The sequence below is a fragment of the Rana temporaria genome, chromosome 6 (assembly GCF_905171775.1).
Source record: "Rana temporaria chromosome 6, aRanTem1.1, whole genome shotgun sequence".
Taxonomy (NCBI): domain Eukaryota; kingdom Metazoa; phylum Chordata; class Amphibia; order Anura; family Ranidae; genus Rana; species Rana temporaria.
The window spans coordinates 32,011,845-32,035,324 of NC_053494.1; the positions used below are offsets into that span (position 1 = coordinate 32,011,845).

At 43.9% G+C, this 23,480-nt stretch overlaps 1 protein-coding gene across 1 annotated transcript in view; it reads right to left on the reverse strand.

Moving 5' to 3' along the window:
- Nucleotides 1–23,480, reverse strand: part of TEDC2 (tubulin epsilon and delta complex 2) — a 76,157-nt gene that overhangs the window by 1,523 nt on the left and 51,154 nt on the right. The window contains exons 10-11 of the mRNA XM_040356609.1: nucleotides 12,720–12,818; nucleotides 4,790–4,980 (exon numbers count right to left, since the gene is read on the reverse strand). Of these exons, the coding sequence (XP_040212543.1) occupies nucleotides 4,790–4,980; nucleotides 12,720–12,818 (290 nt within the window). The remainder of the gene's footprint in view (nucleotides 1–4,789; nucleotides 4,981–12,719; nucleotides 12,819–23,480) is intronic.

Genomic DNA, 23,480 nt, shown 5'->3' on the forward strand with positions numbered 1-23,480 from the left:
AACGTCCATGGAAATGAAGCCTTAAAAGTCAGCAGCTACAGTGTTTGTAGTAGGGTTGTCCCGATACCACTTTTTTTGGACCGAGTACAAGTACCGATACTTTTTTTTCAAGTAGTCGCCGATACCGAATACCGATACTTTTTTTAAATGTGTCCCCAAATGCAGCCATGTCCCCCACATATGCAGCCATGTCCCCCACATATGCAGCCATGTCCCCCACATATGCAGCCATGTCCCCCCACATATGCAGCCATGTCCCTCTAGCCATGTCCCTCACATATGCAGCCATGTCCCTCTAGCCATGTCCCTCACATATGCAGCAATGTCCCTCTAGCCATGTCCCTCACATATGCAGCAATGTCCCTCTAGCCATGTCCCTCACATATGCAGCAATGTCCCTCTAGCCATGTCCCTCACATATGCAGCCATGTCCCTCACATATGCAGCCATGTCCCTCTAGCCATGTCCCTCACATATGCAGCCATGTCCCTAACATATGCAGCAATGTCCCTCTAGCCATGTCCCTCACATATGCAGCCATGTCCCTCTAGCCATGTCCCTCACATATGCAGCCATGTCCCTCACATATGCAGCCATGTCCCTCTAGCAATGTCCCTCGATGCGGCGGCGCGATGCAGCGACGGGGGGGGAAAGGGGGGGGAAGTATTCTATTTAGGTATCGGGGTATTTGCGCGAGTACGAGTACTCCCGCAAATACTCGGTATCGGTCCCGATACTGGTATCGGTATCTGGACAACCCTAGAAACCTGCTGACTTTTGAAAAAAAAAAAATTGTGGGTGGAACCCCCACTTTAAAGAGTAACGCCACTGTTGTTGAGAAAAAAAAAAAACACATCCCCCCTCTGGGTGATCTATGGACATTGCAAGGACTTTAACAAACTTTGTTGCAGATTCCTACCTTTTGTTATTCTGAAAAAATGTCTGTTTCTCTGTGTCTGCAAAATGAATGTCAATGGGAGTGATTTTATAATTATCAATCAGCTGCTGCACCTGCAGGGCTCTAAAAGGAAAGTGACAGGGCCTGCATTCCTTTGGACTTGATTTCCCTTCAAGAGTATCTCACCAAAAATGAAATTTTTGTTGCAGGGGATGCTCAAAATCTGATTTGAATATTAGTGCAGACTTCTGGGAAAGTCAGTAAGCCAATCACACAAGTAGCAAATTGCATATTGGGTGCTTGGGGCGCTCCATTTACCCATTGTGTACAGAACGCCTCCAGGTAGCCATATTGCATTTTACAGAAAAATGACAGCACTGCAGATTGGAAAGAAAAGGTATTTTTTTTAATAACATTCAATTGCAATATAAGAAAAAAATGCAGCGTATCAAAGTCCATTCATAGAAAAACGTACAGACAGTAGACAATAATTCTGGGGCTGTTATTCAAATCTAACTCAACACTGAAGACCTACAGGGGCTTTTAAAGTGTTGCCTATGGAAAATATAGAGTTGACATTTCCAGATTGCATGCCATTTAAAGAGGAGTTCCACCCATTTAAAAGTCAGCAGCTACAAAAAGTGTAGCTGCTGACTTTTAATAAGATCGGACACTCACCTGTTCCGGGGTTCAGAGATGCGGGCATACGAAGCCCGGTATTGTGGGTAGCTCTCCATGGCGCTGGTATTGTGCCTCCTCTCACAGCCAGGGGGCGCAATGCACATGCGCCAGGCAATCTTCTAGGACCTGTGACGTGTCCCAGAAGATGGTAGGGGACAGAGGTGATCTTCCTTCCGGTGCCACGGCGCAAGTGGTAGCTGGGTGCCTGTAACAGGGTACCCACTCCCCCCCAAAAAAATGACATGCCAAAAGTGGCACGTCGGGAGGTCACCAGTACTTAAAGCGGACGTTCCATTTTTGGGCCTTGACATGTTGGGTATCTATTCACTCGGCACAACCTCACCATTTACCTTTTACCAAAACATTTGCCAATATATTGTGTGTGTGTGTGCCCTAAACTTAACTTTAGTGTATTTTTTTTGTTTACTGAAACTTTGTGTTTCATAAATGGTTGCACGAATATGCAACATAAAAAATTGCAACCATCACTATTTTATTCTCCAGGGTGACTGCTTTCAGAAAATATACATTTGGGAGTTTTAGTTAATCTTTAGACCTAAATTATTTTTTTAAAGTGTCCAAACCCCCCCCACCCCACAAAAATGCTCTGGCAGTGAATGGGTTAAGGCCACAGACCTCAAACTGGAATTTCTTTATAAATTTGTATTCCTGTTCTTATTATATCTTCTGGTGATTTGAGGATCTAACCAGGAGATTGTTTCTGTAATGTATTAAATGGTCTCTGGTACAGAAACTTGCTACTGCACGGAAATCAGTTTTGCCTTTGTGGTTAGTAAATCCGTGCAGAGTCATTGTTTGCTGCAGCTTCTCCAGCTCCCCCACCATAGGGACCTGCAGGGGATGGCGCACACATCAGAAGGACAGGGAACTCTGCTGTGTGATCCTGCGGTAACCCTGGTGCCCGGCGGTGGGTAGATGTGCGCAGAATTCTCATCAGTTCTAGACATTTTGTACTGGGCTGCTTAAGGGGCTTCCTGTCTTTAGACATTTAGACTGCACAGCTGTATATTCCATAGAGAGAACAGATAAGAGAAGCCTCCCGGAGAATGATCAGAGAAGGGTACAGATCTGTGGTCACAGTACCGAGAAAGTGTAAATTAAATGACCTCATACAGCTGCTCATTGGATACAATGGGCTAGATTCAGATAGCCCTGCGTAATTTAGTGCGGGCGTAACGTATCTCTGTTACGTTACTCCGCCGTAAATTAGGGCGCAAGTTCCGTATTCATAAAGAACTTGCGCCCTAAGTTACGGCGGCGTAAGGTATGTGGGCCGGTCGTAAGCCCGCCTAATTCAAATGGGGATGATGTGGGCGTGTTTTATTTAAATTATTGTTGACCCCCGCGTATTTTACGGCATGCGCCGTTCATGAAAGAATCCCAGTGCGCATGCTCGAAATTCCGCCGCAAATCGTCATTGCTTTCGACGTGAGCGTAAATTACGTCCAGCCCTATTCGCGAACGACTTACGCAAACAACATAAAAAATTAAAAATTTGACGCGGGAACGACATCCATACTTAACATTGTGTACGCCTCATAGAAGCAGGAGCAACGTTACGCCGGAAAAAGCCTTACGCAAACGACGTAAAAAATTCCGCCGGGCGCACGTACGTTTGTGAATAGGCGTATCTAGGTCATTTACATATTCTACTTCGGAAGCGCCACCTAGCGGCCAGCGTAAATATGCACCCTAAGATACGACGGCGTAAGAGACTTACGCCAGTCGGATCTTAGCCTAATTTTCGCGTATCTTGCTTTCTGAATACGGAAAGAAGATACGCCGGCGCAGCTTTGAATTTACGCGGCGTATCTATAGATACGCTGGCGTAAATTCTTGCTGAATCTAGCCCAATGAGTCTTAACTAGGGCTGCCAAAGACCAGCAAAATGCATGGTATAGCAAATAACTTACCATTAAATTGACTGGCCCATATTCCTGGGTCCAAGAAAACGATTTCACCCTCAGAACTTTTTTATTGTTTTTCTAAAGAATTGTGTATTTGAAACAAATACCATTTATTTTTATTTACTTCTTTTTTATTTACTTATTTATTTTTTATTACATTTGTTTTACCCTTTGTTGTAATCTCAGTTGCTGCTCATCTCCTGCAGTCCTTTTCGGTTTACATGGTTTTTAAAAACGATGAGAATTACATATCCATTTATATCTACTCTCAAACCTAGAAAATTTGGTTAGTAAAAAAAAAGGTGAATTTGGAGCTTTAACCACTAGCCGACCAGCCGCCGTATAACAGGTCGGCTCGGTTGTGCGAAATCACGTAGGTTTGCGTAATTTCGCATTCCAGCCAGTCTCTTTAGACAGGTATCTGCACCCCCCTCCCCCCTAAAAGGTGTCAAATGTGACACCGGTGGGGGGGAGGGTTCCGATCAGCGGGAGTTCCACTTTAGGGTGGACCTCCGCTTTAAGAAAGGAAAAAAAGCTGCTTATTGCAGAAAAATAAACCTACCAGACAGACATCTTTTTAGCACAGCTCCCAGAAATGCCCCCAATCGAGAAATGCCCAATGCTCGTTCATGTCTGTAAGGGGCAGATTTGTTCATGATGGGCGCGTGTGAGGGACGGATGTGTACATGATGGGGCCTTTTTTTTTTTTAATGATGGGCAGTGCTGCAAAGATGGGGGCTGCCATCTTTGCGGCACTGCCCATCATTAAAAAATACACCCCCATCATGTACACATCCACCCCTTACAGACATGAAAGAGCTTCGGGTGCGTGTGGCACAGTGTCGGCTATTGTGCGCAGGCGCCGTCTACAGCTGATCGTAAACTCAGCTGTTCTCATTTTGATAGGGGGCACTTCTCGACAGGACACCAGGATGACTGAACGCTTGTGTATGTGCAACAACGGCATCAACCCGCGCCAGCCAATGAAGACAACTGCAGCCTGGCACCGGGAAGAAGCCGGGTAGAAGATGCCAGCACCAGCAAGGGACATCGGACCATAGAAGTAAGTACCGCAGACTTTAGTTACGTTTTAAACTAGTGTGTAATTTTATCAAGACACAAAATGCTCATCTTTAATAAGACATTAGAAGACAGATAGAAATGGACAGAAGCACAGAGAAGACACAAAGGAGGAGCAAAAAAGGTATAGATCGACGAGTGCTGACTTATGCAATAAAATCTAACAGAGGATTCTCCGTACCATGTAAAGGACTCATGTTACCTTTTGTAAATGGATCTTCTGCTGCAGCTCCCGCACTCGGAGATGAGTACTAGTCAGCTCACGAAGTTCATCCGGATGGCTGTACACGAGTACAGGCGGCAGGGCGCACAATTCAGGGGGACAGCCCGCCACCTCTGAGCTGTCAATGTCAATGGAAAGCTTCTTACACCACTTCTTGTATTGCTCTGCAACTAAATAGATAAAAAGGAATAAGCAATACACACACACACACATACATTCCATTCTATTCTAATTATATATATATATATATATATATATATATATATATATATATATATATATATATATACATACATATATATATATATACACACACACACACACACACACAGAAGTAGACAGAACACATGTGCCCCCATGAGGACTGCTGTTAGAAATCACAGGGCCCCCCCAATATACCATATTTTCACAAAAAAATACACTAAATTCATTATTAGTGGACACAAATAACAGAAAACCTGTGTGAATTAGCCCTTTAATTAGTTTTTTTACATAAAAAAAAAAATATTCACAGTGACAAGGGGACACACAGGGGGGAAAAATCAGGAGCAGGCAGAACAGGGAGGGGAATTGGTGTCAGGGAAGCAATTACAGGAATGATGCCCTGTGTCTGTCTCTCCCTGCAGCAGCTGAAAGCTGGCAGGAAGGGTAGAAAACCACAATAATTCCCCCTGCTGTTTGGGCCCCCTGTGTGCCCGGGCCCCCTACAGGAGGACTGGTGGTCCCCCCATATCAGCGGCCCTGGCCCCCATCATCAGAGGTTGGCGTATGTCATCACCATGTACACAGAATACTTGGTGCCCACGATTGAGTTGTTCAAAACTGTATTGTTGTACCAGTGGTGCATATGGGTAGTATGTGGGCTGCTTCCATACACGGAGGGACTCTACAAATGTAAATTTAAAAGGGCAACTAAACCCATGTTTTTTTTATTTATTTTTTTAAACACTTGCTTACTGGGCACATATACCCCCTTCCTGCCCAGGCGAAATTTCAGCTTTCAGCACCGTCACGCTTTGAATGACAATTGCGCAGTCGTGCGACGTGGCTCCCAAACAAGATTGACGTTCTTTTTTTTCCCCACAAATAGAGCTTTCTTTTGGTGGTATTTGATCATCTCTGCGATTTTTTTTTTTTTTTCTATAAACAAAAAAGACCAACAATTTTGAAAAAAACAAAAAAAAAAAACACAATATTTTTTACTTTTTGCTATAATAAATATCCCATTTAAAAAAATAAAATAAAAAATTCTCAGTATAGGCCGATATGCATTCTTCTACATATTTTTTGAAAAAAAAAAAAAAAACAATAAAAAAAAAAAACAATAAGTGTATAGTGATTGGTTTGCGCAAAAGTTATTGCGCCTACAAAATAGGGGATAGAATTTTTTTATATTATTGTTTAATTTTTTTACTAGTAATGGCAGCGATCTGCGATTTTTGTCAGGACTTCGATATTACGGCGGACAAATCGGACACGTTTGACACATTTTTGGGACCATTCACATTTATACAGCGAACAGTGCTTTAAATATGCACTAATTACTGTATAAATGTGACTGGCAAGGAAGGGGTTAACACTAGGGGGCGATCAAGGGGTTAAATGTGTTCCCTGCTAGGCGATTCTTACTGTGGGGGGGAGGGGACTGACTGGGGGAGGTGACTGATCAATGTCCCTATGTACAAGGGACACACCATCGGTCTTCTCTCCCTGACATTGTAGAGCCACCTTGTGGCTGTCAATTGTCGATGGCCGGCTAGGAAGTGATTAACAAACATGTCACAACTACCTCTTCTGTGCAGTTGGTTATGCACAGAGTGACCCCGATCCTCCTCTTCTGGGGTCTCTCAGCTGCACCCGTGGCTCCTCCTCTTCTCCAGTGTCCCCCGTTGGAGAAGCGCTCTCCTTCAGGACACTCGTGTGGGCGTGCTCCCGAGTCCTGCTGCTGCGTCTATTGACAGGCAGCAGGACTTGGCCCCGCCCCCACATCATTGGATTTGATTGACATCAGTGGGAGCCAATGGTGGCGCTGCGATCAATCTATCCAATCAGGACGTGAGACACCAGCCGAAGCTGGTGTGGTTGTTCCCGTTGTGGGAATTACGGGGCTCAGGTAAGTAAAAGGGGGCCTGGGGAGGGGCTGCTGCATGACAGGAGGTTTTGCACTTTAATGGTCTGTACACACGATCTGAAAATCAGACGACAGATCGTCCGACTTTTTCCGCTTAAGAGTCCCAAGTAGAAATTGAATGGGTTACTAAAGTCACGAAAATTCTTGTACGACAGAAAAAATAAATAAAAAATGTGTTATGTATTTGTATTGTATTTTTGGACGACAATTGTACTGACGAACGAAAAATCGTACAATCTGGTATCGTACGAGGAAAATTTTCGTGCTTGTCCGATAAAATAATAAAATCGGATGAATTGTCGCGATCGACTCTCGAACGCTCTGTGCCAACGATCTGATTTTTGTACCATTGCGTCGAAAGCGCCATTTTTCATTCGATTGTCGGATCGTGTGTAAGGGCTATAATGCATAGCAACCTTGAGGGTTTACAACCCCTTTAAGGCCTCATGCACACTGGACATTTTTTTCTGCAGCCAATAAACTCCCCAGCACACATAAGCTGTTATCAGCAGTTTTTGGCTGTGGCGTTTTCAGCCTCCCTCCCCCCGCTAAAAAAACACAGCTAGTCAATGTCTATCAGCGTTTTTGAGCCATAAGCTTTTGTGGGAGTATAGTTTTGTTTAAAAAAAAAAACACAAAAAAACCTGCAAAAGCTAAAAAATGCTTAAAGACGTATTCTACAGCGAACGCTACTGGCGTTTATAGAACGTCTAGTGTACACGAGACCATATAGTTGAAGCAGAAGATTGGAGTATGTTGAAATCCTGATAAAAATATTTAAATCCTAAATCGGTGATACACTTGATAGGCAACACATTTCGAGGGTCACATTCTGCTCCCTTCATCAGGGCTTTTGGGGAACAGCTATTGAGGACTGTAGAGAAAACTGAATCTTATAAAGTCTTGTTTGCCTTCAGCAGCTGGTGCTACACTGAGACTGCTAAAGTGGATTGAGACTTTATAAGATTTAATTTTATCTACAGTCCGAGTTCTTAAAAGCTGTTCTCTTAAAAGGAGAACTACACAGAGTCTGAGCACCACAAACCAAAAATGCTATTTGATAAATTTTTAAAATTCAAAGCAAAGCATACTTCCCCATCGATCCATGTCTCCCTTCATTATTTAGCTAATCATCTATCGGTCTCTATACGTTCTTAGAAGTGCTTTCACACACGCAAAGCCCGGGTGTTGGCGGTAAAGTGGCGCCATTTTTGGCAGCGCTTTACCATCATTTTTGCATCGCTTTACGGACGCTTTTAACCCCCCGCTAGCGGCTAAAAAAGGGTTAAAAGCACCTGCAAAAGTGCCGCTTGATTTCAATGAAATATGTTGAGATCCAAATAAAAAGATTTAATCCTAAATCTGTGATACACTTGATAGGCAACACATTTCACATTTCAAGGATCACATTCTGCTCCCTTCATCAGGGCTTAGGGGAATGTGAAGAGGAAACCGATGTGAAATGGGGGACTGTGATGTGTGGAGGACACAGGACACCTATGCAAGACTGGGATTGCGATATAAAATTAATCTTGCTCCTGTGTCCTCCTGCTGATAGGCATCCAATCGTAGCGCCAGTAATTTCAGCTTTATATATATATATATATATATATATATATATATATATATATATATATATAAATAAAATGTTTTTTCCTCAGTTTAGGCCGATAAGTATTCTTCTACATTTTTTTTTCCTTTTTTACCAAAAATATTGCAATGACCGTTTATTGATCGATTTGCGCAAAAGATATAGTCTCTACAAAATAGGGGATAGTTTTATGGCATTTTTCTTAATCATTTTTTTTTTTTACTAGTAATGGCGGCGATCAGCGATTTTTATCATGACTGCGACATTAGGACGGACACATGGGACACTTTTGACGCTATTTTAGTACCATTCACAATCTATACAGCGATCAGTGCTATACAAATGCGCCGATTACTGTATAAATGTGACTGGCAGTAAAGGGGTTAACCACTAGGGGGCTAGGAAGAGGTTAAGCGTCTCCTAGGGAGTGATTCTGTTAGTGGGTGTGGCTACAAGTGACACGTCACTGATCGCTGCTCCCGATGAGAGGGAGCAGACGATCAGTGCTGTGTCACAAGGCAGAACCGGGGAGATGCCTTGTTTACACTTGCCTCTCTCAGTTCTGCAGCTCACCGGCAGACATCGAGTCCACGTGTGCCATGGGCACGGTCACGGAGCTCGCGGCAGGGGCGCACGCGCTAGGCGGGAAATTCAAAGTGATGTAAATATACGTCACTTTGCCCAACTGTGTCATTCTGCCGACGTATTTAGACATGAGCCGGTCTTCAAGTGGTTAATGGACGCACCACTACTGCAATCTATACTATTAGCGTAGACGGGGGAATCAATCGATCGAGCCGTGTATGGCGGCGGATAGCATGGTGTAATGCAGTACTGCCGAGTGCTCCTGTGCTCGCTTTACAAGAGACTGATAAGATATCTTCCGGGATTAGTGTACATTATATAAACATTTCATGATTTACAATGAATACATAAGCAAATTAAATGTTTTCTTGCTTATTCTTTGCCTGGAGGAGTTTAGAGTAAAAATTGGGAAGAGATCTAGATCATAGCTCCGTCAAATAACGGACATCTGGAACAACACATTCCCTCCAACATCTAACAAAGGAGGTTTCATCATTCATTAAAAAAAAAAAAAATAGAAAATATCTGTAAAATGCGACATTAAGGATAATCAATTTGATTGTCGAGTGGAAATAAACCTCCCAACCTGTCATTAAATTAGTGGTTTGTTTGGAATCATGGGAGTGACAGCAGCTGACAGGCTATTGATTTCCATTTTATGATCCAGTGTGATTCGCTAGTGCCAGAGAGCTGGGCGATGCAGCAGATGTTTTTTCTACTCATTTTCTGATAGAACCGACGACAAACCTCTGTATGAAATGTGCGCTCTAAAGATTAATTGCACCTTTGTAATTGCAGCCCCCAACCTCCCAGACACCCGTCCCTGATCCAGCAACAGATCGCTCACTTGTCAAATTCTTCCTCTCCTCCCATTCATTCCTATGGTGAGCTAGTCTGGAGCATGAGCCCACTGGAATGAATGGAGGGTCCATGCATGGGCCCCGCCAGGGAGAATTTGACAAGTGACCTAGGGAGCATCAGCTATCTGGATCTGGGACAGATGAGTATAAAACAGGAGGGGGTGCCATATAAATGTAACTGCACCAGAAGGTTGCGTTTCATTTTAACCACTTCAGTACCGGGCCTATTCTGGCACTCCTCTCCTACATGTAAAAATCATCATCATTTTTTTTTGCTAGAAAATTACTCAGAACCTCCAAACACTATGTATCATGTTTTTAGCAGACACCCTAGGGAATAAAATGGCGGTCATTGCAGCTTTTTATCTCGCACGGTATTTGCGCAATAATTGTTCAAACGCCTTTTTAAAAAAAAAAAAAAAAAGTAAAGTTAGCCCAATTTTTGTTGTATAACTTGAAAGATAGTGTTACAGCTAAACCTCTGATACAGATGAATAGTGACAACGAGAGGACATATAGGACCGCCACAGTGGTGTCAAACACAGCCCAGCACATGCAGTACCTACCGTATTTATCGGCGTATACCGCACACACTTTTTCCCCCTTAAAATCAGGGGAAAATCGTGGGTGCGCGATATACGCCGATCCCCGCTGTCTCTGAGCCGCTAGCCTAGAGCCAAGCGTACTGCGCACTCGGGTAGGCCCACACGCCGAACACACAGGAAATCCGGCTCCTCTCGGCTCGCGCCAAATCCAAAAACGAACACGCTGGACGGAGACGGACACCTGGATGGAGGCCGCAGATGGACACCTCCAAAGCCGCAGACGGACACGCTGGACGGAGACGGACACCTGGATGGAGGCCGCAGATGGACACCTCCAAAGCCGCAGACAGACCCAGCGCAAGGAAGCCGCACCCACAAGGCTGGACGGACCCCGCACAAGGCCGCAGACGGATGCCGGACAAGGCCGCCGATGGACGCAGGGCAAAAATGTAAGTTTTCTTTTTTTCCCTTTTTTACCTTTCTAAGCTTGGGGTGCGCGTTATACGCCGGCGCGCGGTATACCCCCCGATAAATAGTGTACATAAAGTCCCACTCCAAGTTTTTAGAATTTAGCGGTTTTAAGCTGAAAATTCAGTTGGGCTTTAACTTTTTCTAACTAGAAGGAACTGTATAGAATGTGAAAACTGTAACTGTAGGCCATTTTTTCACCATTTCATATTTAGCTGTCTAAAAAAAAAAAAAAAAAAAAAATTATTTGTAATTTTTTTGTATTTCTGATCATATTAACCGATTGGGGATCGCCGCACGACGATATACATCGGCAAAATGGCAAAGCTGGGCACAAGGGCGTACATACACGTCCACTTTAAGATCCCAGCCATGGGCCGCGAGCGGACCCGATCGCCGCCAGTGTCCCACGATCGGGTCAAAGAGAGGAAGAACGGGGAGAGGCAAGTGTAAACAAACCTCTCCCGTGCTTCCTAGTGAGCCTGTCACTGATAGTCTGTGCCCTGTCATAGGGAACGACGATCAGTGACGTCACACGCCCAGCCACGCCCCCCCACAGTAAGAATCACTTAACCCCTATAGCGCCCCCTCCTGGTTAACCCCTTCACTGCCAGTGTAATGGTCCCAAAATAGTGACAAAGTGTCCGATGTGTCCTCCATAATGTCGCAGTCACGATAAAAAAAAATAAAAATAAAAAAAAACGCTAATCGCCGTCATTAGTAGAAAAAATTTAAATTATTAATAAAAATGCAATAAAACTATCCCCTATTTGGTAGACGCTATAAATTTTGCGCAAACCAATCAATAAATGCTTATTGCGATTTTACCAAAAATATGTAGAATACGGATCGGCCTCAACTGAGGAAAAAAAAATGTATATCTTTTTTGGTGATATTTATTATAGCAAAAAGTAAAAAATATTGCATTTTTTTCAAAACTGTCGCTCTATTTTTGTTTATAGCGCAAAAAATAAAAACCGCAGAAGTGATCAAATGCCACCAAAAGAAAGCTCTATTTGTGGGGAAAAAAGGACGCCAATTTTGTTTGGGAGCCACGTCGCTCAACCGTGCAATTGTTAGTTAAAGCGACGCAGTGCCGAATCGCAAAAAGTGGCCTGGTCCTTTAACTGCATAATGGTCCGGGGGCTGAAGTGGTTAAGTTGAAAATTCAGTTGGACTTTAACTTTTTCTAACTAGAAGAAACTGTATAGCATGAAAAGCAGCCTAGAGGCTCCACCTACTGTAACTGTAGGCTATTTTTTTTTTTTAGCGGTCTAAAAAAAAAAAAAAAAAGCAATTTTTTGTATTTCTGACCATATTAAAGAAAATAGTACAAAAAACGCTCTATATATTACCATTAAAGTGAGCAATTTTCTTGTCTTCAGAGCTAGAAGTCACACCAAATATACAATTTTACAGAACATTTCAATTTTTTTTGTTAATTGCATCTTCAAAAAATAAAATAAAAAAATAAATATCTTTATTCTCGGTCACCGTCAAACATCTGAAAGTATTTTTTCCCCAAGTGAGCAGCCCGTTACATATTGTACTGTAATTTTCAGCTCACATTTCCAGATAAATTGGCTTTTTACCACTTTGTATTTATGAAGCAGATGGCGACCTCTTGTCCTCCAGATGATGGATCGCGATGTAATAGGGTTGTGAGGAGACCGATTGCGCAACAAGATGGGACAGAATGTCTGGCCTGATAACAAGGTCCATTACTTACCCAGCTCGAGTTTCTGTACCTCGCAATGAGATTTGGCTACTTCATCTTGCATCGCTTCCAGCATCAGCAGCGAACGATAATGTTGCCAGTGAGCCGGACCTTTAGAAAACCAGAGAAAATGTCAGATTTGGATCCGTCGTCAAACTATGACCCTTCAAAAATGTCAAAAGAATTAGCAGAATATGCAACCTGTACATGATTCTATAATCAGGTGCCCTGGTATCATTCTTGGACAATAAGATGATAAATAAGAGGGCAGGCATATATCTTCAACAATAAAAGGAAATGTTTATTTGGCATAGTTCCACTCCCTTCCTCCCCATGCATGCTCCATCACAGCCTTTATACCAAGAGGAACCCTTGAAATAATTTTCAAGTCTTGGGGAACCCTTTCTTGAAGGGGTTGCAAAGGTTTGTTTTTTTATTTTCTAAATAGGTTCCTTTAACCACTTAAGCCCTGGACCATATTGCTGGTCAAAGACCAGAGCACTTTTTGCGATTCGGCACTGCGTCGCTTTAACTGACAATTGCGCGGTCGTGCGATGTGGCTCCCAAACAAAATTGGCGTCCTTTTTTCCCCACAAATAGAGCTTTCTTTTGGTGGTATTTGATCACCTCTGCGGTTTTTATTTTTTGCACTATAAACAAAAATAGAGCGACAATTTTGAAAAAAAATCAATATTTTTTACTTTTTGCTATAATAAATATCCCCAAAAAGAGAACAATTTTTTTTTCCCCCTCAGTTTAGGCCGATATGTATTCTTCTAGCTATGTTTGGTAAAAAAAAAAAAAAAAAAAAAAATCGCAAGAAGCGTTTATCGATTGGTTTATAGCGTTTACAAAATAGGGGATAGTTTTATTGCATTTTTATTATTATTTCTTTTTTTTACTACCAATGGCGGCGATCAGCGATTTTTTTCATGACTGCGACATTATAGCGTACACATCGAACAATTTTGACACATTTTTGGGACCATTGTCATTTTCACAGCAAAAAGTGCTATAAAAATGCACTGTTTACAGTGAAAATGACAATTGCAGTTTAGGAGTTAACCACTAGGGGGCACTGTAGGGGTTAAGTGTGACCTCATACGTGTTTCTAACTGTAGGGGGGCAGGGCTGTACGTGTGACATCAGTGATCGTCTTTCCCTATGTCATGGAAGAGACGATCACTGACACTGCCACAATGAAGAACGGGGAAGGTGTGTTTTACAAACGCCTCTCTCCGTTCTTCAGCTCCGGTGACCGATCGCGGGACACTGGCGGCGATCGGGTCCGCGGTCACGGAGCTTCGGACCGTGTTGCGAGCGCGCCGCCAGCTGGGCTTAAAGAGACATGTACAGGTACGTGATTGTGCCCAGCCGTGCCGTTCTGCCGATGTATATCGGCGTGAATGGGTCCTTAAGTGGTTAAGGGTCGGCCATTAAGGAGAGAGTTGCAGTAGTCAAGGCGGGAAATAATCAAGGAGTGAATAAGTTGCTTTGTGGTGTCATTAGTCAGAAAGGGTCGAATTCTGGAGATGTTGCAGGGGTTAAGCCGGCAGGATTTAGCCAGTGATTGGATATGGGAGCTGAAGGAGAGGTCAGAGTCAAGGAAATCAATAAAGAACAACTTAAAGAGGAGTTCCACCCAAATGTGGAACTTCCTCTTAACCCACTCCTCTCCCCCTTACATGCCACATTTGGCATGTAATTTTTTTGGGGGGGGGGAGTGGGGGCTTCAGGAAGAGTGGGACTTCCTGTCCCACTTCCTCCTTCCTGTAGGCGACTAAGCTTAATCGCCTACAGGAAGGGGCTGCTGTAGGCGATCGCCTAGGACACGTCACAGGTCCTAGGCGATCTCCTGGCCAATTACATGGGGCTGCGCCGCTCGCGCATGCGCAGTGGGTGCTCGGCCGTGAAGCCGAAAGCTGTCACGGCCGGGTGCCCACACTGAGAATGAAGACGCCGGCCGGGGAGGGGGGGGAGAGGAGCGGAACCCCGGCCGGCGCGTCGCTGGAGCAGGTAAGTCTGTTTATTAAAAGCCAGCAGCTACACTTTTTGTAGCTGCTGACTTTTAATAAACATACAAATTGGCTGGAACTCCCCTTTAAAAAAAAAAGATGCAGAAAGACAATGTTATGAAGACAATACCCCTCTGTATACTCAAGGACCACCCACTGTTGGAGAACAGGCGAAAAGTCATATGGCCTAAAAACTTCTAAAAATGCCAAGTAGAGAAAAACATAAAATAGTGCCTGGAAAGAGGGGGCATTGGAGTCCAGATTTGGGTTTTAATCTCCTGAACTATAAACAGGCAAGAAGAGGGGTTCCCAGATAAGGATAAAAGGAACAATGCGGCCTTCTGCCACGCGGTGTTGGCTCTATAAATACGCAGGCACCATAATTTGGCAGGCGAGTTCATCACAGGTCCCCTAAGAAACTCTGAAGGAACCCCATTTAAAGCGGGGGTTCACCCTAAAAAAAAAATTCTAATACTACATGGACCGACCTTAGAGAGACCGACAGTATGCGGTTTGTGTTTTTTTTCCCTTACATACCATTATAGCGCTATTTTCGGCCCCCCGGCTTTCCCTCGGGAGTGGGCGTTCCTAATCACAGGCTGTGATTGACGTGCTTCTGACCGGCGCATACTGCGCGTCACAAGTTGCCGAAAGAATCCGAACGTCTGTGCGCATGCGCCATATAGAGCCGCACCGACGTTCGGCTTCTTTCGGCAACTCGTGACGCGCAGTATGCGCCGGTCGGAAGCACGTCAATCACAGCCTGTGATTAGGAACGCCCACTCCCGCGGGGAATAGTTATGGACAGGGGAGAAACGGCTGCAGTACTAAGGTAAGGATCGCCATTAAAAAAAAAAAAATAATTCTGATTAGTTATTGCCTCTGCCTGCTAGTTTACTTGAGCCAAAGTCAAAATTTCGGGTGAACCTCCGCTTTAATAATGGCTGCTTTATCATAAACTCTGAGCAAAAAAAAAAAAAACTGTGCTGAGATTTTTAATGAAGATGATCACATTCAGTGTGCAATCAAAACAAATATCTTGCAATACTTAGTGTTTTTAACTGTAATGCCGCGTACACACGCTCGGAATTTCCGACAATAAATGTGGGAGTTTTTGGTCGGAAATTCCGACCGCGTGTAGGCCCCATCGGACATTTGTTGTCGGAATTTCCGACAACAAAAGTTTGAGAGCTGGTTCTCAAATTTTCCGACAACAAAATCCCGATCATGTGTGGACAATTCCGACGCACAAAATTCCACGCATTCTCTGAATCAAGTACAAAACGGAAGCACTCGGTCTGGTAAAACTAGCGTTTAGAATGGAGAAAGCACATTTGTCACGCTGTAACGGACTGAAAAGCATGAGACTAAAAAGCGCGAATCGTCTCTCACCAAACTTCTACCAACACGACTGGTATTGAACTTCCCTTTTCTAGTGCCGTCGTACGTGACCGCGTTCTTAATGTTCGGAATTGTCGACATTTGTGTGACCGTGTGGATGCAAGACAAGTTTGAACCAGCATCTGTCGGAAATTTATCCACGGTTTTGTTGTCGGAATGTCCGATCGTCTGTACGCGCCATTCCAATAAATGTTGCATTGGTGATTTTACGCCATGTTTGTCTCAGTTTAGGCCGATATGTATTCTTCTACATATTTTTTGGTAATATAAAAAATAAATTTGCAATAAGCGTTTATTGATTGGTTTGCGGAAAAGTTATAGTGTCTACAAAATAGGGAATATAATTATTGCATTTTTCATAATTTTTTACAAGTAATGGCGGCAATCTGCGATTTTTATTGGGACTGCAACATTATGGCGGACACAGACACTTTTGACACATTTTTGGGACCATTGTCATTTATCCACTTCCCGCCCGGTCAATGGACAATCAACATCCGGGAAGTGGTTGTGAAATCCTGACTGGACGTCCATTGACGTCCTGCAGGATTTCATGCCGGGGCGCGCAGCGATCGGTGATGCAGGGTGTTAGTCTGACACCCTGCCTCTCCGATCTCGGTAAAGAGCCTCCGGCGGAGGCTCTTTACCACGTGATCAGCTGTGTCCAATCACGGCTGATCACGATGTAAACAGGAAAAGTCGTTGCTGGTTCTTCCTCACTCGCGTCTGACACTGGATGCCCACACTGAACCACCAGGAAAGCCCACACTGGACCACTAGGGGAGGGCAGTAAAAAAAAAAAAAAAAAGAGAATAGATGCCATGGCGCACTGACTGGCAACATGGGACTGGCACTGGGATAAACAAGTGATGCCCAGCAATCCCATCAGTGCCACCCCTCAGTGTCCATCAGTGCCACCCCTCAGTGCTCATCCATGCCCAGTGCCCACCTATCTGTGCCACCCATAAGTACCCATCAGTAGCACCCATGAGTGCCACCTATGAGTGCCCATCAGTGCCGCATACCAGGGCCACCTATCAGTGCCCATCAGTGCCGCCTATCAGTGTCCAACAGTGCCGCCTCACTGGTGCCCATCAGTGCCACCTCATCGGTGCCCATAATCGAATTAGAAAATTAATTTACCCAAAAAATTAACAGAAAGAAATAAAAACTTAATTTTTTTCAAAATTTTCGGTCTTTTTTTAGTTGTTGAGCAAAAAATAAAAAATCACAGAGGTGATCAAATACCACCAAAAAAAAGCTATTTGTTGGAACAAAATGATAAAAAATTGTTTGGGTACAGTGTAGCATGACTGCGCAATTGTCATTCAAAGTGCGACAGCGCTGAAAGCGGAAAATTGGCTTGGGCGGGAAGGTGCATAAGTGCCTGGTATGGAAGTGGTTATACAGCGATCAGTGCTATAAAAAAATGCACTGGATACTGTAAAAATGACACTAGCAGGAAAGGGTTTAACACTAAGGGGGTGATCAAAGGGTCAATTGTGTTCCCTAGTGTGTTTCCAACTGTGGGGGGGGGGGGGGACTGACCTAGAGGAAATGACAGATCGTGGTTCCCAGCTTGTAGGAACTCACGATCTGTCTTTCCTCACAAAACAGAACAGGGATTTGTGCGTTTACACACACACACGCCCCTGCTCTGCCTCTCGTGCCCGCAATCGCTTGTGGCCAGCGGTCATCGCAGCCGCTGGTCATGAGCAACTGCACACCTGCTATCCCGCTTAAAAGGAGCCGACGTACAGCTACGACGGTTCACGAGATCGTGCCGACCTGCCGCCGTATAACGACGTCGGCAAATGGTTAATAATAAAAATGGCTTACTCAGATGGTATTAATCTAGTAGCATCAGGATATGAATATAGGAGTATAAAAGAAATTGGACATCTCCTGCTCAGCATTTGAGGGGTTAAGAACACGCTGCACGCTTCTTGCCTGATTGAACCTAATGGAACCTCAGCGGGCTACAATTTAGGTGGGACGAGCAGCATGAGTCACGCCATTTCTCTAATACCACAGAACAAAATGAATCCGCCAGACACTCCAGGAGAAAAAGTGAACTTCGAAAAATCAGCCAAGTGGCGGTCAGAGTGACAAGCCGAGAGCGAAGAAATAGCCAGCGAGGAACAAGAGAGTAAAATTGCCTAAATATTCTGTTACAGGCAAAGCCCACGTCCTCACATAATGAGACGCTCTGCAGGTCCTTGAGCAAGGAAATTATATCTTTGTTAAGAAAAAAAATCAATATGTTATTGCTAATCAAACCATTTTTGTAATGCATTGCCCTTACAAAACTACCCATTTCGTTCCAGTCCAAAGCCAATCAGAAATTCTAGAACTAACAGAAAAAAGATCTTCCTTGCAACCATTGTATGGTATTCAGCATGTAGCCAGCATTTTCCCCTGACCCCGCCCCATTTTCTGTAACTAGCTCACCTCATTGCCAAGCTTAAAGGGGTTGTAAAAAATAAATTCCCTAAATAGCTTCCTTTACCTTAGTGCTGTCCTCCTTCACTTACCTCATCCTTCCATTTTGCTTTTAAATGTCCTTATTTCTTCTGAGAAATCCTCACTTCCTGTTCTTCTGTCTGTAACTCCACACAGTAATGCAAGCCTTTCTCCCTGGTGTGGAGAAAGCCTCTTGAGGGGGCGAGCAGGAGTGTCAGGACGCCCACTAACACACAGCTCCTTTATCTGCAAAGTAGAGAGTGTCCTGACACTCCTGCTCGCCCCCTCCCCCCTCAATAGGTTTTCTCCACACCAGGGAGAAAGCCTTGCATTACTGTAAAGAGATGCTGGGGAAAGCCGTGTTTATTACTACAACACTGGGACTGATCAGGTGGTTTCAGCAGGCTTCACGTGTGATGCCACCAGTAACACACTGCCCCAGTGTGACTGACAACGCTTACTTACCATACTGGTATTTTTTCACCTTAATGAAAAGGATGCATGAAGGTGAAAAAACACAAACCTTTACAACCCCTTTAAGAACACCTCCCCTCTCACTCTGCATAACATGGATGGGAAGGGGTGTTTTGTAGTCCACAGAGAGCAAAGAACAAATAGGGGAACTTAGATAGCGGCCTAAGCATAAAGCCTGTGCCACTCTTCTAAACAGAGAAGGGAGCAGGTGCTTCCAACTAAAGTGGGGTGCAAGCTTATTTGTTAATTAGGAGCGATCTGCTCTGTTTTCTATAGAAAAGCAGGAGTTTCTATTAGAATGGAACAGGAGACTTTATTAATTAGTGAAAAAAAAAAAACCCTTGCAAGACAAAGGCATAATGAGCTAGTATGCATAGCACACTAGCTCATTATGAATTACTTACCTGAGATCGAAGCTCCCACAGCCATCCTCGTACATCTCTCCCAGGGGTATCCCACGGGTATCTTGGCTCCAGCGCAGTGACTGGCTGGAGCCGCAATGACGTCACTCCCGCACATGCGCACGGGAGCCGCCGGTAACGGTGCTTCGTCACATATGGCGACCCATCACATTTGGCTACCCGCTGGAGTGCACATGCGCGACGCTGCCATATGCGTTTTAACACTTTTACAAATGTGAAGGGTCGTCGAATGTGACAAAGAATATAGCTAGACAATTTAGCTGAAAGGAATTTGTGAACGTTTAATAATTCAGGAAATACCGATCACAAATAGACAGACTTTCCTTATTATTTCCTCCAATAAGGAAGTCTGGCTACCAGATCATATCCTTAAGGAGAAAAGTTGGAGGGATTGGATGAACAGCCGCAGAGATCCTTTTACCTGACACCTGGAGGAGGACACAACAACCCCGTTTGGTGATCGCTATTCCTTGATGCACCATCAGACGCACTGGGGTCTTCCATTAAGGTGAGAGACTGGTACCACTGAGGGAGAATTGTAGAAGGACATCTTCATTTTCAAGTCTCCATTTGTAATTTGGACTTCCATACCTCTTCTTCCCCCCCCCCCCCTCATCCCCATTTGTTTGTCTGAGAAGTGATCCCACCTCTATCTAAAATATCAGATCACTTTGGATGCACTTTACAAATGGACTTTATTTATTATTGGAAGATTCTTTTATTTCACGGATATATTTCTTTATTATTATGCACATAAGGATTGTTTCTATATACTAGCACAGGATTGTTTATTTGTGTCTTATATTAAGCGCCACTTCACACACACACACACACACACACATATTAGGGCTGCGGAAATTAACGATTAATCCCTCGATTAATCGTAAATTTTTTGGATTGATCAAAATTATTTTGATCGATTACTCACCTCTCCGCCGTCTTCCAGGTCTCCGCTGCCTCGCCTATAGGAAAGTCCGCGGCTTCGGCCTAGCTCCGGAGCGGCAGCCATCTTGGTCCACCTGGCGGCGGCCTAGGTGAGCTCCTAGAGCGGCGCGCTGACGTCATCACCCCTCAACTACTCATGGATCCAGACGGAGAGGGTCTGCCAGCTTCTATCCTGGTATGTCTGCTGGGGGAGATTTCTGATATTACAGTGGGGGGGAGATGTCTGATATTACAGTCTTCTTTTATAATCAATCGAAATTAGCCGATTAAAAAAAAAACGATTAATCGAACACAAAAATTTTAATTAGTAACTGCCCATATATATATATATATATATATATATATATATATATATATATATATATATATACACATACATACATACATACATACATACATACATACACACACACACACATATATATATACATACATACACATACATACATACATACACACATACATACATACATACACACATACAGAGCTTTTTTTTCAGAGAATAGGTACAGGAGCCACCCTTGACCCCACCCCCTACCCACCTCCGAGCAACACTAGATTCCCCAGTAGCCAGCATCAATAGACCCTCCAACAGCCAGCAACAAAGACCCCTCCCTCAACAATACATCCCTCCTAGCAACGACTGACCACCCCTCCCAGTAACAATAGATCCTCCACAAGCAACAGAAGAACTCCCCAGCAACAATAAACTCCCTTCCTTCGCAAAAATAGATCCCCCCAGTTGCCATCATCAATAGACTCTCCAGCACCTCTTTCCATTACATACATTCAGTTTGGGAGGTGCCGGAACTGCGTTCCCCCACGTTCCTGCTGAAAAAAAGCCCTGTATATATTACACACACACAGTGTCATGACCAAAAAAAATATTGTCACCCCTGCATTTCTTTTAAATGATGCACCCCTTCCCAAAAAAATTGTTGCAATTACAAATGTTTAGGCATTCTCTTGTTTATTTCTTTTGTTTGTATCGATATGACAAAAAAAAAAAAAGTGTAGAAATAAAAAGCCAAATCTGACACATTCAATGCAAAAAGACTCCAAAAAAAGACTGGACAAAATTATTGGCACCTTCTTAAAATTGTAAGAAATAATTGCAAAAATTGACTCAACCTTTCTGTTGTGTGTCTCTATGTGCCACGGAGAGCATGGAGAAGAGAAAGAGCAGCAAAGAATTGTCTGAGGACTGAAAAACAAATTGTTTAAAAGCATGCACAATTTCAAAGGTTACAAGTCCATCTCCAGAGATCTTAATGTTCCTGTGTGCGCGCAACATTGTCAAGAAGATTACAGCCCATGGCACTGTAGCTAATCTCCCTGGACGTGGATGAAAGAGAAAAATTGATCAAAGCTTTTGTCAAAACTTACCTGAGGAAGCCAAAATCTATTTGGGAGAATGTGCTGTGGACAGACGAAACAAAGTAACAGATTTTTTGTAAAGTTCATAATTGTTGAAGAAGAACAAGAAGAACAAGAACAGGAAGAAGAAGAACAAGAACAGGAAGAAGAAGAACAAGAAGAGGAAGAAGAAGAACAAGAAGAGGAAGAAGAAGAACAGGAAGAAGAAGAAGAACAAGAAGAAGAACAAGAACAAGAAGAAGAACAAGAAGAAGACTTTAACCACTTGACGCCCACACTACAGCCAAAAGACGGCTAAAGCGCAGGCTACAAATGGCGGGAGGGCGTACATGGATGTCCTCCCATTCTTGCACCGCCCCCTTGGGACTCGGCTGATCACAGAGCAGGGTAAGTGGCCAATCATAGCGGGCCCCTTACCACGTGATTAGCGGTCAGCCAATGACAGTCTGAGAGAGACCTGGAGCTGTTGGCGAAAGAAGAGTGGTCCGAAATTCCAGTAGAGAGGTGGAAGAAACTCATTGATGGTTACAGGAAGCCATTCATTTCAGTTGTTTCAAGGGGGTCCGATACCAAATATTAAAGCGGAGGTTCCGCCCAATTATTATTTTTTTTTTTTTAAAGCCAGCAGCTACAAATACTGCAGCTGCTGACTTAAAAAATGGACACTTACCTGTCCAGTGCGCCCGCGATGTCGTCAGCTGAGGACGAGCAATCGCTCGTCTCTCGGCTGCACTCGACACCATCCTCGGTTAGGGAATCGGGAAGTGAATCGTTCCGGCTTCACTGCCCGATTCCCTACTGCGCATGCGCGAGTAGCACACCGCGACTGGTCCCCGCTTTCTCCTGGGAACAGTTTATTTCCCAAGAGACAGTGGGGGGGCGTTGCGGGTAGGGGCGTGTCTGCCGCACTAGTTGTTCCTGGAAGTGGGTCCAAATATCTTAAAGACAGGTATCTGCACCCCCCTCCCCCCTGAAAGGTGCCAAATGTCACACCGGAGAGGGGGGGGGGTTCCGAAAAGCGGAAGCTTACATTTTTGGGTGGAGCTCTGCTTTAAATTGAGGGTGCCAATTTTGTCCAGTCTATTTTTGGAGTTTTACGTGAAATGTGTCAGATTTGGCTTTTTGTTTCTCCACATTTTTTTGTGTCATACCGACACAAACAAAAGAAATAAAACATGAGAATGCCTAAACAGTTGTAATTGCATTATCTGACAGGAGTGCAGGGGTGCCAATATTTTTGGCCATGAGAGAGTGTGTGTATGTGTGCGCGTGAACTTCTTTTTCATAAAACCGGCAAAGAATTGTCGGCCAACAAACACAAAACTATGTGGTATTTTAGCTCTTTAGCGCCACCCTTTGGGCAACTTCTGCTAATGTTGTGTTATGGTTAGCATTGCTTCTGAGCATGCGTGTTTGTACTTTGGAGTTTTGTCTGAAAGACTTGTGTACACACGATCGGATAATCCGACAACACACATTTGTTACAAAAACATAGAATATCCAGGCTCAAACTTACCGACCAATCAGCAACCAACCAAATTCACCTGTCTAACTGTGTGCGTTAAAAAAAGAGGTTTAGTTGCACCCATTTGCAAATGCATGTGTAAGCTGCAGGCCCCGTCAAGGCGCTCTGTATACTGCAGTCCTAACTATAACATTGCATTTTAAGTCTTCTC